The sequence below is a fragment of the Urocampus carinirostris genome, chromosome 6 (genome assembly GCF_059441175.1).
Source record: "Urocampus carinirostris isolate Australia breed hairy pipefish chromosome 6, RoL_Ucar_1.0, whole genome shotgun sequence".
In the NCBI taxonomy this organism is placed as follows: domain Eukaryota; kingdom Metazoa; phylum Chordata; class Actinopteri; order Syngnathiformes; family Syngnathidae; genus Urocampus; species Urocampus carinirostris.
This window is the reverse complement of record NC_142354.1, coordinates 34,731,646-34,750,377: the sequence shown is the minus strand read 5'-3', so window position 1 is coordinate 34,750,377 and position 18,732 is coordinate 34,731,646. Positions and strand designations below refer to the sequence as shown.

General features: G+C 40.0%; 1 protein-coding gene across 2 annotated transcripts in view; it reads left to right on the top strand.

The window, feature by feature from the left end:
- tox2 (TOX high mobility group box family member 2) overlaps positions 1–18,732 on the top strand; it is a 205,622-nt gene that overhangs the window by 72,557 nt on the left and 114,333 nt on the right. For both annotated transcript variants that reach the window (XM_088338842.1, XM_088338843.1), the window contains exon 3: positions 14,701–14,760. In XM_088338842.1, the coding sequence (XP_088194968.1) occupies positions 14,701–14,760 (60 nt within the window). The remainder of the gene's footprint in view (positions 1–14,700; positions 14,761–18,732) is intronic.

The following is an 18,732-nucleotide window of genomic DNA, read 5'->3' as shown; positions in this document are numbered from 1 at the left end:
ACGTTCTCATTAGACGGATGCAATATAACCCCATCCCCCATCCCACCCCATTCAAAAAGTGTATCCAATGGTAAAATTGTACATTCCCACCCCAACCACACAAAAGACATGCTTCTGCGCGCTTGCTTCATAAGGAACTGAAAAAGCCCCCGTGAGCCATGGCCTGAAGTCGACACAGTCAGTTAGCCCGGGCACTCGGGGGCTTCACGCTGAGCCCACCCCGACACTGAACAAGCGCGTGGTGACCTCACAGCACCAGCTGGGCCTTGAAGACTTATTTAAACGGCCAATTCTCTGCGGCAGTATCATCGGCCATGCTGCAAATAGGGCCCTGCGAAAAAAAAATGCATGGCTGATGCCAATGAGCATAGAGAGTAAAGGAAGGGAGGGCGAGCAGGGAGGAACTCAACACACACATACACACATGCCATATCAATGTAGTTGGCTCTCTCAGAAATTCAAATGGAAAGAAGCGAGTGAGCGAGGAGGAGGGGGGGGGGGGGGGGGAAGCAGCAGAAGATGATGAAAAAGCAGAAAGAAACCTCTGGCTTCGAAGGGGAGGGGCCTTCTCCAGAAAAAGAAAAGCAACCATCTATGTATTAGTGCTCTGTAAATATTACATGAGCTCTGCATTTGCTCACTTGTTTGGCATTACTTCCACTGGATGGCTATATTATTTTAGAAACCAAGCCTTGTTTATGGAGAGGCATGACCTACTTCCACGTTCTTTCTTTCTCAGTAGTGCTTTCTCTTCCTCTCGTTTGCAATCTGCAAAGATCCGCGCCTCTCGTCCCGGCTGAACAATTACAAGCCAGCGAGACTCAAACGGAGATGTTTGTAGAAAACAACATGTGTATAATTACGCTTTAATGAGATCTTGTCAGTGCCGCAGTTAGATTGGCAATATAATATTCTGGATGGATGCGAGTGTGGCAGGGGATGTAGACGTCAGATGCCTCCTGGGGGTGTCCGATGTTTCGTTGACACAACTGGACCCAAAGTTTCGAATAACTGCACATTATTAACTCACGTGCAAATGTGTAACAAAAAAGAAGATTGATCAAATTTACCAAAAGAATTGAGGACTTTCACCCAAGGATATTTAAGACTTAAAGGTGGGGTTTCTAACTTATGTGTCCTTAAAACGTTTATCATTAAATATTCACTCTACTAAGTACGTGTTAACATTGCCCAACTGAGTTCAAAGAGCCTTTTACTGTATTATTTTTTCCCCACTGCTCTTATCTTACATTTATCATCAATATTTCAGCCACGAAGCGCATTACGCTGGAGGGAAAGTGATACCACGCGCGTCATCTCATTTTTCTTTTATTTCAGGATGAAAATGGTGAAAGTAAGAAAAGGACTGTTTCAAAAAGTCCAAATGCCAACTCAAAACCCCCCAAAAAATGAAAAAGGAAGAGTTTATTCAAGCGCAACTAAGAATTTCACATACTTGCATGTGCAACAAACTGAACTGCAATGATGACAGCCAGAAGATGTGTCAGCAAGTAGAATATTTTGAAGTTAAAGACACCACCTGTAAAGTATTTAAAATGGGGCTTTTATTTTTCGTTCTAAAGTTCTATTTAATTTCTGGACCAAGTACAGGAGGGGTCACAAACCTTTTTCGAGCTGAGGCCTATTTTTTGTTACTAATTAGCGCAAAGGGTTCCCAGTTTGTCTAAAATAACAAAATATCATGTTAATACAATGTTGTACTATGTTATTACAGGTTAATATTTGGAAATAAGGTTAAATAGACTCATCCATCCATCCATTATCTGCACTGCTTATCATCAGTAGGGTCGCGGGGGTGCTGGAACCCATCTAGCTATCTTAGGGCAGTGGGCAGGGGACACCCTGAACTGGTTGCCAGACAGTTCCAGGACACACAGAGTCAGACAACTCACTTCCTCATTCCGGCCTAGGGACCATTTGGACTGGCCAATTAACCTGACATGCATGTTTTTGGAATCCGGGAGAAAACTGGAGTGCATGGAGAAAACCCATGCATGCACAGGAAGAACATGAAAACCCCGCACAGGGATCTGGTAGCTGGATTTGAACCCATGACCTCAGAACTGTCCCACGGATGCGCTAACCACTCAGTCAAGTCAAGTCAAGTTTATTTGTATGACCCTTAATCACAATAAGTCTCAACAGCTGCAGTCCTGCCCTAAATACACTTTACTAGAAAATCACAATGACCCAGCACTGGTGAGTTGTTTTCAGGGCAGGTTGTCGGACACCTCAGCATTCCGTAGGGGCACCACGCTGGAGACCCCTGAACTACAGCATCTACTTGCCAGGGATTATTATTAAACATTTTGTCAAAATACTGACTGGAAATTAGCTTGCTAAGTTGTAGCTCATAGTTAACATGAGCAGGCATGTTTGCGCTACTTTAGTTTTCAGTTTTCAATTGTATTTAGTCGGTCCCAACCTCTCGCCATGTTCTTACATATCGGCACAATGCAAACAAAAGCGCAACCTTATTTCTTCAGCAAAAAAAATCCGGTTATTAAAATTCCTTTAAAGAAATATTCAATAATGGGCTAAAACATCTATGGATTTAAATGAATGTGGAATACTTACACAGATGCAAATGTATTATACTTTACATAAAGCTGAGAAAATAACTGCTTGCTTGACAATCAATAAAACAAAATTCAGCATTTTATTCCGACAACGGACGGGCAAATAAAAAGTGACCTCGGTTTTGTGGGAAAGCGCTCATGAATAATAGAGCTCGGAGCTGGAATTCCGCGCGTGACTGTGACTTATCATTTCAATTTCTCCATCTTGTGCTCACGTGAAGACTCTAGCCCGTGTTTCATTAAATCTGTCCAATCCACTTGCATATATCAACACCCCCCCCCCCCACGCACAATTGGAACCTTTCAAGGCCCCCCGACAAAGAAACACGCCTGCACCCTCCATTTTCTTTTCCACTGTGAAGTCCACTAATTCAGCTCATTTTTTAGTTTTACTGTGTATATATTCATGAGCAATCAAGTCAGCATGTAACCAAAACAGAATAGAAGTAGAGTTATAAGGCGCACCTAAAAACCCCAAATTAGCCAGCAATTTGAAAGTGTATAATCCAGTGGACCTTATATTATATACTGGAAAATATAGTGGATACTGTACCATTTGAGCTACATGGTTACAATTAAATTATACTGCATACGGTAAAAGGTAAGATCTTAAGTCCAAAACCAACCACTTATCCCGAACGGGCCTAAAATGTCAATCATTACTCTGGGTTTGCTTTGGGCTAGGTTTATCTCTTGTTCACTTTATTTGTTCACTTTTTTTTTTTTAATTATCCACGCTCTGTTCGTGTCCGCCATTATTTTGAGTTCCTTCTTTTTGTGGTGGAAGAAAATGCCCCAAAAAAGTCAAAACTTATATATTTTCACAGTTGCGTGCAACAACATTTAGTAGTTTCAAATGGTCTTCAAGATGTGCTTGCAGTTTTTTAATGTAAAAATTCTGCGATTTTGAAAAAGAATATCAAAAAATTATGAAGTTAAATAAGAAATAACTTTAATTATGACTACCAACCTTCCTGTGCGGAGTTTGCATGGGCACTCAAGTTTCCTTCCACATTCCAAAAACATGCATGTCAGGTTAATTGGCTGGTCAAAATTGTCCCTAGGTCTGAATGAGCTAGCGAATCGTCTGTCCCTGTGTGCCCTGCAACTGGCTGGCAACCAGTTCAGGGTCGTCCCCTGCCCACTGCCCGGAGATGGCTGGGATGGGTTCCAGCACCCCCGCGACCCTACTGAGGATAAGCGGTGCAGATAATGGATGGATGGATGGATGGATATAACAATGTAATACAGTTTTAATTTGATATGTCCATGATGTTCAAACAACTTTATGAGACTAATCTAATTACAGTACCTCGGTTTTCAAACGCCTCTCAGTTCAAACAAATCGGAATCCGACCAAAATTTTCGAGAAATTCTAGCTTCGCTGTTCGGTCAAAAAATCGGAGTTCGAACGCCGGTAATGCGTGAGTGCGTACGCTAGGGTGCGATACTGCGCAGCGTACAGGTGTAGATCGCTCTTTTCGTGACCAACTGTTATCGCGTGCGGACGTGCTTCGTTCTGCTTTCACTTTTAATATAGTTGTACGAAGTGTTTTAGCCCCTAATTATATCTCCGAAGAAAGTCAGTGCAAGCAGCAAAGTTGCTACAGGTGAAAAAAGAAAAGTAGTGCGTACAACTATTGCATTTAAGAAAGAAATAATAGCAAAATATGAAGGAGGTGTGCGAGTGTCTGATCTTGCCTCTACCTTCTACTGACCACCACAAAGGTAAGAAATCCTATTCATAATTATTTTCTTTATCCTTTTTTTTATTTTTACACGTTCATGTTAGCGTAATATTTCGTACGGAAGATTACGATAACGCAAACGTACGATTAGCCTGGGTTAGCTTTAAGTTTACGTTAAACATTTAAGGTAAACATTCAGGGTGTTGGAACGGAGCCCAACATTGAGGGTGTTGGAACAAAGCCCCCTTTCCAATGAACCGCTCACCACTTGTTGTGGAGACCCGGGTGCTAAATGACTTGTAAACGACCTGATTTTTTTATTTTTACACCTTCATGTTAGCGTAATCTTTCGTACGGAAGATTACGATAACGCGAATGTATGATTAGCCTGGGTTAGCTTTAAGTTTATGTTAAACATTAAAGTTAAACTTTCAGGGTGTTGGAACGGATTAAAACGATTTACATTATTTTTAATGGGAAAAATGTTTTCGGTGATCGAACAAATCGGTTTTCGAACAGGGTTCTGGAACGGATTATGGTCGAGAACCGAGGATCCACTGTACATATAAGTATGTTTCTCTGACTCATTATTGTTCATACGACTGTCGGACTAAATATTTCACACCCCCATTATCCGAACAGTCTTTCCCATTCGTGTCCTTGCATTCATGGGGAGAACAGTAAGCATTGAGTGTTTTGAAGGTGTCATCATAATCAGAACTCATTATCAGCATTTGTTTTCCTTGCGTTTTAACAGCAGCACAATGACAGGATTGTTAAATCAGTTAAAGCAGTACATCTCGCCGGGAGGGTAGGCTTGGGGGGCGGGGGGTCTCATGCCTTTTAGTTCGAAGCAGTCAAAAAGGATCTATCAAAACAACATTTCCTATCTTAATCTGATTCATTCCCTAAATATAATCCTCCCCGACCCCTCCTTTTAGCTCAGTAACCTTCCTCATTATGTCAAGCCGTCATCCGCTGCCTCTTGAAAGGCCCCTCGGTGTGATGGACAAGACCATAAAGCCCGGCAATAAAGCTAAGACGAATGTTACATCTTAACACTGATAGAGGCAATTAAGTCCATCATAAGCAAGAGGGGAAAAACGTCTTCTCCGGGGAGTCTTTCGCTCGCTCGCTCGCCTTCTTTTCATTTCTCCTCTCAGCTCACAGCTGACAGTCCATTACAAATGGAGCTCATGTCTTCCATTTATTGTTTGATTTCCTGTTTGCTTGTGCCCCCCTCCTGCCTCCGTCTATTCTTCATTTACTTGCTGTGTCACGCGTTTGAAGCCCATTTTATTAATCGTTTTTTTTTTCTTCTGTTTTATTTTTATTATAACAAACGTTGAAACCTTCCTTTTTATGTATGCATTGAGGGAGACAAGGTTCTCCTGCCACTACTGCTACTATTACTATGACTACTACTACTACTATAGCTTATAATAATACAAATACCTGATTATAATAAAACTAATTGATGTTTTTTATTAGTATTTGCATTATCCAATATTTGGAACACTAGAACTGTATTAAAAAATGTAAATAATAATACAAAATCGCTGGCACGCTGACCACATGCAAACTCTGCACACGGAAATCAGAGCTGGAATCAAACTCGAGTCCCCTGAAGTGCAGACATGCTAACCATTATTATTTTTATCATATTACATCCACACAAGGCAGCACGGCGGCTGAGTGGTTAGCGCATCCGCGGCACAGTTCTGAGGACATGGGATCAAACCTTCCTGTGTGGAGTTTGCAGGTTCTCCCTGTGCTTGCGTGGGTTTTCCTCTGGGCACTCTGGTTTCCTTCCACATTTCAAAAACATGCATGTCAGGTTGATTGGCCCAACCAAATTGTCCCTAGGTGTGAATGGGCAAGCGGATTGTCTGTCCCTGTTTGCCCTGCGACTGGCTGGCAACCAGTTGAGGGTGTCCCCTGCCCACTGCCCGAAGATGGCTGGGATGGGCTCCAGTACCCCCGCGACCCTACTGAGGATAACTAGTCAGATAATGGATGGATTATTATAATTATTATTGAATTATCGTATGTCTTTTTGTTTTTTTCTTCAAATACTGTCATAGATAAGCTAAAAGCATTTTTTTCAATGTATATTAAATTATGCTTATTTTTTGAAAGAGGGGTATTAGATTGTAAAATATATGATTTATTTATATAAACTTGTTGAAACCCTTTTCCCCATCAAACCACTTCGCCAACCGTATTACTTTCACTATGTGTTATTTATTTTAAGTCTATTTTTATTATGCTAATGATAAAAGTATTTTGTAGTCTGCTAGTCCAAAATATATCAAATGACAAAATACACATTTTCAATGAAAACCATGAAAATTGGGGGGAATAAATCAAACCGTGCTTATTTTTCTATTGACGTTTCTTGTCGCTTGGATATTTATGGTGTTGGACAATTGCAAAAACACAGCTTTTATGTGCGGTTGCAACGTTGTCCAAGAACCACTTTCGACTTAAAATTGCTCTCCTAAATGCTACTTACAAAAAAACTTTCTGAAATATGATTTTCAATGTCCAGGCGACCATAGTGAGGGTAAGCGGCGCAGATAATGGACGGATGGATGGATTTTCAATGTTTGACAACTCTGTTATGTAGATATATAGGTAGTTGACATGATAAGTCATTTTTTCAGCTTTAAAACTACAAAAGGGAATATGTTATGTCCTCTACAGAACCTTTGGGTGTGGTTTTAGTTCTAGTGAGGGGGAAAAAATCCAAATCATAGAAAGTGTTATCTTCATCTGGCAGGGATCAACGCTGTGTATTATTGGTCAGGTTTTATTACATAAACAGTGCAGCCATGTTTGCAGAAAAGATATCACATTGAACCTGCACGTAGGCACACAACACACAGACACACAGAGGTGAAATTCAGCAATGGATAAATTCACAAAGGCAATCTATAGTGTGCATTGCACCATCCCCCCCATTACCCTCTCTGTTTGGTTATGCATCTATTTGTGTGTGTGCAGCCAGTCACTACAAGCACTCTCAGGACCACAATCCTGACACAGGTATTTGGATTGTGGGGTAGGGTTTTTGTTCCTTTTTGCAAATTTAGTCTATGAGTTCACACACCTGTAAGTAGATTCAGATTTCAATAAATCTGGCGTGCTCGTTCATAATGAGGACATACAGTCGTAGCAAGGTTATAGATTTGTTCTTGGTATTGGTGGGCATATAGCACATTTATTTAAGTGATCACATCTGATTGGTGGGGACCCAACACTGACTGCTTCATATTGGTGGGGACACATCCCCTGTGGTAATGTCAAAACTATGCCTTTGAGTCACAGTATTTTAGAATTGGCGCAAGAATTTGTGAATGACATCAAATATTTACTTTTTTAAAGCCTTCTATCACATTGGCTCCTGGACCAAGGTCACCAAACAGGTTTAGATAGAAATTTAATTTTGGCAAACTATCATTTTAGAATATTTTTTTGAGATATATTTTGACCTTAAAGCCAAGGTGTGTATTATTTGACCACTTGATTTCACTTTATTGTGTCGTGCATCTGAAAACGAGAGCTAAAAGCCACAAAGATAGACAATCCTTACTATAGAGACTCAAAATGAACAAACGGCACCATATTTCATCTCATTTATTCAGGATTTTGGTTTTCCAGGTACCCTTAAGCAGCAAGATGGTGGACAATTTTGTAGGCTTTCTCTAGGTGGGGGGTTTCTCGACTCACAAGTATATAAAAAAAAATATGCTATTCCAGGTGTTTTCGCTGATTATTTAAATAAATATATTTTTTAAAATCAACAAAGTTGTTTTTTTTTACCACCGGGAGGCACTAAACCAGGGAAAGCGCTATATAAAATGCAGATCATTTCATTTCATTTCATTTCATCAACCTTTTTGAAGCTAGGAGCTACTTTTTTGATACACATTTGTAAAATAAAATGTTATTAATATGTTGTTACTATCTTAATACTCGGTTGTAATTAAAATAAGTTAAGTCAACCACTAAAACATCATGTCAGTTATATAACACATTTAAGAGAATCGCGATGCCCCATTGTCACGGGCCACTCAGGTGTTCCCTGGTGGGGATCACATTGGAGTACCCTGCGCTAAACTATATTGTCCCGTTAAGATAGACCTCGTTAATCACATGACTTTTACTTTTTTGAATAAACTGTAAAATAGGCCAATATTTTGGGGATTTTAAAACGAGAGATCCCTAGGTTTTTGCGGTTAACGGGGACCAGAACCACTTTGGAAAAGTGAAAATCCGCAAAGTATAATCACACCTTCATAAAACCCCCCAAAGAATTAAACTTACCTCAAGATGACGTCATTAGAATATACGACTCTAACAAAATGACAAATATGGATCTGCAAATAATAACTTACAACACATAATTGCAGTTGAATGGATGGTTTTATTGTCATTATACAAAGGTAAAACATATTTGGAGAGCTTCCCCTTTAGGAGTAAGAACGCAATTTAGGGATCGGCTGGCTAGCTGCTCGGTAGCATCAGGTGTCTTCGATGTGATCCTAATGTCGCTATTATAAAAAAAAAAAAGTGTGAGTGCAAAATGGAGCGGTTTTTCACGAGCTGTAGCTCCACATAATTTATTTCATGGTTAATGGATCTGGCGTTGCTGAAATTCTGGCACTGCAAGGGAAGCTTGTGAGGGTTGTTAGCTTAGCTGTAGTAGTAGGTCAGACCTGCAGCCTCGCTATTGTTTTCATTCCTGATGCTACCTCAGTGGATACCCAGACCTGATAACAATCTCAAGAGCACCTAGTAGTGATCAACCATTACCTTGCTCTCTATTGACTTTCCTCAGAGTCCGATTTAATTAACTAATTCTTTTCAGTGTAACGACCCGCTAAAAGCGAGCAGATTTGTTTTGATTTGGAGATGTAGAGTGCGCATGCCCATCCCACCTGTTTGACTGACAGCTTACACAAACCTATCACAGTCGCACATGCAAACGGTCACGCCCACCCCAATACACAAACACAAAATCTACCCCATGCAGCACTTAGTCTGCTCTCTCTGACCACAACGAACGATATTGCACGGCAAACGGAGACGTACAACCATTCACTCACTCATTCCTCGGGACAATTTGGAGTCGCCAATCTGATCTGCAATGCATTTCTCTGGGATGTGAGAGGAAAATGGAGTGCCTGTAGGAAACACACGCAGGCACTGGGAGAACATGCAAACTCCTCATGAGGGAGGCTGGTAACTAGAATTGAATCCCGGACCTCCGGACCGCAGGGCTGTGCGCTACCCACTGTGCCGCGGTGGCGCCCTGTTTAAGATTGCACTGCCAAAAAGAAATACAGTGGAACCTCGGTTCTCGACCAAAATCCGTTCCAGAACCCTGTTCGAAAAGCGATTTGTTCGAACACCGAAATCATTTTTCCCATTACAAATAATGTAAATCCTTTTAATCCGTTCCAACACCCTGAAATTTTACCTTTGTTTACCTTTAAGACACAAATAACATAAACATAAATGTAACCCAGGCTAATCTTACGTTCGCGTTATCGTAATCTTCCGTACGAAAGATTTACGCTAACATGAACGTGTAAAAAATAAAAATAAAAGTATAAAGAAAAGAATTATGAATAGGATTTTTTTTTACCTTTGTGGTGGTCAGCCGAAGGCGCAGGTGGACGATGGAGAGGGATGGAGGAGGAAGGAAAATTATTGTTTGGAAGGAGAGTCCCCTTCCTTAAAAACTTCGGGAGCTCTTCTGTCTGAGGGGTGCTCACACGTTCAAATCTCTTTTCTACGGATGACTCGGCTACAGGATGTTCTTTTCTCTTAAAATATCTATCCAATGCCACTTGCTTCTGCCTTCTTTTTAGCACTTTACGGAAGTGGTTCATGACAGTGTCGTTAAAGTCATTAAAGACTTTGGTGGCTGCAGCTTCATGTGGATGTGGAGTTCGACGAAATTCTGTAACTCGGCCCATTTGCTACACATTTGTTTAATCTCGGACGTCCCCTAGTGTAGTGGAGGTGCAATTGCACCTGAGAAAATTAAAAGGAGTAAAAAAATGTGATGTGAAACATCCACCCCTAGACGGTACCACTGCACTACAGTTAGCCATAGCTGTATCGCGGAATACTTAATGTGCTTTTGCGACTTCTCGTATTTTCATCACCCGTACGCCGCTCAGCAATCCACCCTCGCGTACGCACTCACGCGTCGTACCGGCGTTCGAACTCCGATTTTTGTTCAAAATAAGACGCAAGAATTTCTCTAATTTTTTGTTCGGACTCCGATTTGTTCAAACTGTGAGTCGTTCAAAAACCGAGGTTCCACTGTACATCAAATTACTGATTTTACTGATTATTTTCTTGTATTACTAAAAAAACGGGAAAAAATGAAACACGTGTTTTATTGATTTCTACTTGTATAACCTTTGCTCAAGAAACAACAACAACACATACTGAAATCCTCTTATACTCATTTTGTGAGTAAAAATGCTATTTTTTTTTCAAACCCTCTGAGTATTATTAAAATATATATTGTTTTACAATACACACATGCAATTAAAACACCTTTTACAGCAATACATTTTCCTAAAATATCCCCAAATTACTAGTTCTCCTTACAAATGCTTTCCTTTTTGTCCTCTGAGTATTATTTTACTCTAATATTGCTGGAGTTTATTGAATCTGTAGAAGACGTCATCTCTTGGCCAAATCATTTTGGATTTTTTTTTCTTTTTCAGCCTGGATGTTTACCTAAGCCGCTAGGTTCAAATGGAAATAAGAGAATAAGTCACTGGCCACATTGACGTCAGACTATTAAACTCAATTTAGCAGCGAGTAAACACGACTAACCTGCGAGTATGCGCAGCTTTCATTCCTCGCCGAGATCTCCAATGGAACATAATTACAGCCCACTTAGCCCAAAGGGCCGCTTTGTGACCACAGAGAGGCAGGAACATTTTTGGAGCCTTCAATGTATATATTGTGTTATTCTGCCCTCGGTGACTCCGCTTCGCTCTTTGCTAAGATATATAATTATCTGCTCCTTTCTTCATTCTCCATCACCCATCGAGTACCGGTTTGCAGGTGTTGCAAACTCTGTGGCCGCGCATGTAAAGTCGTTCTAGGAAAGCAACAAAGGAGGCAATTTTTTTTCCCCCTTAGACATCCGATGCAGGATGTGATGATTCCTCCCCGCGGCAAATAACGGCACTCTCGGAATGAAACCATTCACTGTTAAAGGAATGCTTCTATCACAGGGACAATGAAAACGTTGAAATGGAATTGGTGATTTTATTTGAATAATATCACAAGAAACTGGGATGCTTGTCCAAATGTTATATACACTACCATCCATAGGTTTGGGTTCACGCCCACAGTTGTGTGTTTTCCATGCTAATCAAATGAGTTGCAAAAAGGAATTTAATTTCTTGTTGAGACGAAGGCTGGAAATAATGATTATTTAAAAAAAAAAAAATTCTATCCTTCAACCTTAGCTTTCGTCAAAAAATAGAAATTCCTAATCGAGAAAGGTATTTTACACTTAATGGAACATTTAAGTATGTTGTGATATACATTTTTCTCACATTGTTTGGTTTTAAAATCAAATGCATAATGCCAGTGTTTTAATTCGTATGAAAATATTTATATTGAACAATTGTGACTCTTTTGAAATACTTTCCTTCATCTTATGGAATCGTATCATCACTCTGAAGTTACATATCGTCTTGTTTGGTCCAAACATTTACCTTTTAAAATGAAAACAAAACAAATTATGAAATTAGAGGTGTCATAAGAAAAACGTTGTCATTGTCTTACTTTTTGGCATTTTTTTTAATGTTCACATTGTATTATGATGGATAGATACTTAAGGTACTTAGATACATGCGTAAATAGATGCGTAGATACAGTGGCTTGCAAAACTATTTGGCCCCTTCAAACTGTGTGCCTTTTTGCCACATTTCAGACTTCAAACAAAAATATATGAAACTGTAATTTCTTGTGAGGAATCAACAATAAGTGGGACACAATCATGAAGTGGAATACACTTTATGGGATATTTTAAACTTGTTTAACAAATAAAAAACAAAAAAGTGGGATACATGCATGGATACATAGAAAATAATAATTTCTGTGGACAAAAAGCCTAAGTTATCCCAATAAAGGGAATCAAAATATAACTTTACACTTTGCTTGGAATTTCTTTTTCATTTTCAATTTTCAATATGCCTCTTTGTGTTGTGCTGAATCAGTTCGTCTCTCCAGCCAATCATGAACATTTACACTTTTTGTTTATTTTGGGGAACAAAAGAAAAGTAACAAAAATAAAGCCTGATAGTAGTTCAAATGTTCCTGTTATACACCAATAGATGAAAGCTTCAAGTTAAAGAATGTTTGTTCTTAACACGCAACATAAATCTGTAAATTTGTTCCCAATTATTTCCAGCTCCTTCTCATATTATTTGGATTGGTCTTTTCGATATTCAGTCTTCATTGTAGCACTATGATCCAAGCCGCTAGCAAACTGGCCTCTCCACAAAAGCTCACCATCAAGGCCAACAATGTGCCAGCAAGCTCGAAACAATTTTGCACTTTGCCTCACGAATGACAAGGGGCCGATGTTGATGATTCACATTTCCCGATCAAACACGAGAGAGTTTTCAGGTCTTCCTGAGAAAACTGAGGTGTGCCCGGGAGCTAAATGAAAAAGCAGCGCGTGGGTGAACGTTTAAGTTGGTGTACCGCGGCAAGCCAGCGGAGACCAAAGTGGCAACGGGGCTGGGGGTTTATTTGGCTTCTTCTCGATTAACGGCGAGGTCGCAGCCGGAGGCTTGCAGATTGCGAGACGGACAAAACAATGCGAGCGTTGCAGACGTCCGACCAGATGTCCTTCCGTGTGTTTGTGTCACAGTCTTGGCAGGAGCCACTTTTGAGTAGTCAGAGCTCAATGGCCGACAAGGCTTCGAGTGAAATATGTTTTGCCCGACACGGCCGCTTAGTCTTAAACTCAAACATTTGAAGAGGTATCTTATTTATCGAAAATAGGGTACGCCTAAAAAACCCAAATTGGCCAGAAATTTGAAAGTGTGCCTCATATGCCACAAAGTATGGTAGATATAATTGGAAATGCATAGTTACAATTGAACGATACTGCATACGGTAACTGTTCTGCCTTTGAGAAACACATAGGATAGAATAGAATACAATAGAATAGAATATACCTTTATTGTCATTGTTATAAAATGGGTTAACATACTCCAGTTCACACATTCACGGTGAGGTAAAAAAAAACAAGAAGATAAAGGAACAGAGAAGATAAGGTTATAAAACAAGGAGGATAAGGTTATAGTTATAATTTACACAAAATTTACCCACACAATGGTTGGTTGGGCTGGGTATTGTTTTCCGCATTTTCACCTTTAGACTGACCTACCTGATTGCTTGTTAAAGATTGTGTTCCTGGCCAAACTGATCTAAGAGAGTAGAATATCCTTCTGAAAAATCTGCTCAGTCAGCAAAACCAAAAATGCCTGGTCAGCTTCTTTTTGCACAATTTTACATCTGGGATAACCTACCTAACTGCCTGTAAAAGATGGTGTTGATAGTCAATGTTATTCTGGCTTGGGCATTGTTCACATCTAGGGTAACCTACCTGACTGCACGTGAAATATGGTGGTCATATCTTCATATCATACACCCCTATTCTCTGGTGGACAGACAAAGAAAAACAAACACCAAAAACAAACACATACATATTTAGTTTCCAAAAGATAACATTATCAACACCCTTGTTTTCCTTGCGGGTGATAAAAATTGTCACGTTGTAATCGGAGAAAAAAAAGAAGCATGTTTGATTCTATTAAAATGTCAATTTATACAGAAAGCGTCTATATAAGTCTGGCAGTTTTTTTTTCACATGAAAGTTGTCATTTTATATGACAAGTCATAAAAAGAGAATGTATCTTTTTTTGTTAGAAAGGAAAAACAAAAAGCAATTTGGGATGAATTTTTTTAAAGTAATAATCACAAATCCACATTCAAGAAATAAATATGAAGCGTGGAAACACTGCAAGACGGATGAAATGCCAGTTGACAGACAGAATTTCACTCGTTGCGCTTTTACCACTTTGTCGCTCGCTCACACAACACAGCCTGTAGCTGCAGGCACGCTGCGAGGGAAAGTGTGATCTACACAAGCTTTGACAAAGCCTAATTAGGCGTGTCTCTAATGAACTGTAATTAGTGGCACACAGCGGAGCGCCGAGGTCCGTAAGCCGACAACTTGTAGTCATTAGGCTGCCGCGTCGCTTTGGTTCCTCCGCTGGCTGACTGGTGAGATGTTTGCCTTTCCCCGTTGGGACGCATCCCGCTCATCTAATTGTTTCCTCTCTTATTTGCAGTTTGATGGTGACAACATGTACATGAATGAAAACAGCCATGAGTTCCTCCCGCCGGGTCAGGTGAGTTTTGTAAACACTGCAACATGTGCTGAGTGGATGATAATACCGTATTTTCCAGACTAGAAGACGCACCTAAAAATCCCAATTTGGCCAGAAATTTGAAAGTGTGCCTCGTAACACAAATTGTAACACCAAATTATTAAAACTGTTTGATTTAGTGGAGTTTTCCACTTCCCAACTACTATCCAAAGTGAACAAATACATACTGCTTTGTCCTTGTTTTGAGGGACCTGTGGCGCCTACCAGAGTCCAACAGGTCAAAGATATACCGTAAAATCCGGACTATAGAGCGCACCTGATTATAAGCCGCACCCACCGCATTTCGGGAGGAAAACCGATTTTGTACATACACAAGCCGCACCTGTATATTAGCCGCATGCGCCCACATTGAAAAAATGCAACACAAACACAAAATTAACCCATACCCGACACAGTCCAAAAATTACAGCCAGCAAAATGAACGGAAAATGATACCGGAAATTAAGGTTTAATGCAGACCCGCAGAGTCCGGGTGCCCGTTGAAAGTAGTCCAAGGAAAAAAGTGTACATATCCAAAGGTAAGGGTGGGAAAAATATATATCCACTATTGTCGGCCGCGTCCACAAACACGTCTCACCTTTACTCCACTTCCCGTCAGCCCGCGTTTGCCCCGCCCCCTTTTTTCTCATTTGCTCGTGCAAAACATATCAGAATAAGTTTCTAAAATAAATACATTACAAAAATACACAGTTGCAAATACATATTATACATGGTTACACACATTTACAAAGACCGAAAGAGTTTTCAAAGCTTTAATAATAATATTATAACTTTCATCCCAAACCGTGCCTGTGAAGGGTAGCAAAACGCTACTACCAACACGCTCGCAACACAGTAAACGGGTCTGTTAAAAAAATATACCGTATATGTGGAAACCACGGTAAACCGTCATCATCTTCCTACTTATAACTGACGTCATCAAAGTCGTCTTCCTTCAGTATGGTAAAGAGACTTTGTCATATAAACGTCGTCCCACGCTCCCTTATTCAAAAACACGTTTGCAAGGTAAAGCTTACGTGCAGTAGCTCTGTTACCTTTATCGGACTGCTCGATTGCGTTTAGCTTGAAAGTTGCGTCATGTGCCTTTCTTTTTGCAACTTGCATGATGAGGATATGTCTACGCTAATTTAATTTGTGCAGAAGCTAAGAAGTTGCAGTCTACCTCGGCGCTTATACACTATTGCACCGGTCTAAATCTTACCTTTTGTACTCGAGCGCCGCTGGCGGCTATTAGAAAAATTACATAAATTGGCTGCATCACTGAATAAGTCGCAGGGTTGAAAGTTTGGGGAAAAAGTAGCAGCTTATTGTCCGGAATTTACGGTACATTCTCTGTTTTTCACTGAAGAATTCCTAGTAAACCCACTTACAAGTTACTGTGTTTGTCCCATGTTGTCTATAAAATGCACTTGTCTAAATGTTAGGAGGAATTTTCGTAGTGTTTTCACTTCGAAATAAATATTTGCCGTTTGGAAGAAGCCCCAAAAATGCAAACGACAGCAAATGTGTTAACCCTTTTACATTCACTGTTTTTGATTAGTTTTGCAGTTAAGCACTGCTTTCCATTTTGATTCAGCGACGATGCGATCGAGAGTGAACGAGAGGTTTGGGAGCATAGCAAGAATGCCCGACTAAAATTCCTGCAGCAGCACAGCTGGTCCCGAACAACTGTCTGAGCATATGGTTGTGTTTGGACAGGCAGATTTGTCTGAGTTTGGGAAATAAGCCCATCCGACATCCACAGGGGAGTTGGAAATTTGTCTCTGTCAATTGTAATTACCGCCGCTGACTCCCAGCCTGCGCTAGTCGCACGTTGCTGTTGAATTTACTGCTTTTTTCTGGGTGGTTAATTTCTTAATGCGCCACTTTGTTAAAAGTGTGGCTTCGAGCCCGGAATTAGATGAGAGTTGATGGTGCGGTTTTCATTTTTTTTTCCTCTCGCGTATGGTTTATGAAGTAAATTTGGAGATAATTAATAGACAGATGTCAGAGCCGTTATCAGACATCTTTGCCTGCCTGTCAAAGAAGTCTTTGGATCCTCCCTCGGCTTTTATCATCCATTTGGAAGTCGGCGTCTTCCAGCACTTGCCATTGAGCGATTACAAGATGTGCTGATGTGCACTTTGCGTTTTTCTGCAGATAAAAACCTCGCAAATGCGGTGTGGGATGATTGACAAGGGGCAGAAAGGTGGGGCATGGGGTGTGGGGGGTCATCGAAGCCAGTCGAATGGCGTGAAACCGATGATTTTTCTTCACGGCCTGCGTTATCCCCTGTTTACTCCCAATGACCTCATATTTGACACGAGCTATGCTCTGTTTGTTATCTGGCCGAGTTTGAGCTTCCCTTTGCAGCTGACAGTTCGAGTCGGAGAGGGCAAGTTGCAAACGATTCTTGACATGTATGCCACTTTCTAGCGTGCAAACTTGCTTGGCTGTGTGTGATGTGCGTCACTTCATGCTTACATGTTAGGGTAGTACGCTAGCTAATGCTACTGATGAACCTCATTTTGAAGTACTTTGTGTTGAATCATTTTAGGGTTTGCATTCATTCTGTTGATATAAACATTTTTCTTTTTTTAATTTGGGGTTTTAATTCTTGGGGCTGTTTATTCAAGTGACATTGAGTTTTTTTTTTTTAAAAAACTTTAAATGATATATCTCAATTATCAGTAACAAGAAATATAACAATTTTCATCATATTGCAGCAATGTGCTGCAACGTTTTCTTCTGTGCCCAAATCTGCTTTTACAAAACAAAAAGCTAACAATATATTTCATGTTCAAAACTAGCCCCAAATAGAATTAAATGCCACAACTAGCTTTCTGTCTTTGCAAAAAGTTACTGTCATTGTCCTCTACACCAAAAAAGCAACTTGTTCTTGTATTCCACATATCAGCATCGTGTTTTACTACTTGGAAAGTCAGCATTAATATTTTTTACATCAAAGATTACAGTTTTCCCCTTCTATGCCCAAAATTACTGTCTTCCACGCCAATTTATTTATTTTTTCCTCCCTGGAAACTATTATTCCTGTTTTCTATGCTTAAATGTAGTTTATTCCTTTATACCAAAACTAGCGTTCTATTCTTCTTTTCCAACTACTATCTTCTGCCCTATGCAAAAATCACTGTAAGTTCTTCTTGTATTCCACATCTCAGCATTGTTTTTCTACTCGGAAAGCTAACATCGTCTTATTCTACACCAAAAACTATAATTTTCTCCCTCCACGACTAAAACTAGTTGATTCGTTTGTTCTGTTTTTAATATTGGATTTGTAGGGAGGTTTCATAGGATGCCAGTTCATTTTTTTACTATTAGTGTATTGATTCAGATTCAGATTCAGATATACTATTGTCATTCTTGTACACGTGTATACAGAACTAAATGTCGATACATCTGACCCGCACAGTTTCCTTGAATGTACAGATATAAATAAAATGTTGTATTGAGTTGGAGTATTGAAGTACTAATAATATACTAAATAATTATAGCTATGTATAGTATTATACAGTAGTGCAAAGAGTGCAAGAGGAGCAGCTAACCAGATGTGCAAAATTGGCAGTCAGGTAAACAAGTCACTATACAATAACAATAACACTGGAGTACGATAGTGCAGAGGAGAACAGATGTGCAAAGGAGTGGCTAGGTATAAGAGAACTGCCAGTAGTGCAAAAAAACAAAACAAAACAGACAGATGTACAGATTACCGCTTTGTAGGCTTACTATGTGTGCAGCTGTGTAGGCTTACTATGTGTGTGATTGACTATTACATCATTGTCACTATCGGCCCATCATGTTGCTGTTCTTTGATTACCACACCCTTCAAGATCTGCTTTTGTCACCTAGGATATGTAGTTCTTATCTGAATGCGTCCTCTTCCCAAGCTACAAATGTATTGATGTCTTCTCTCTTTATTTTGAGTGCCTACTAAAG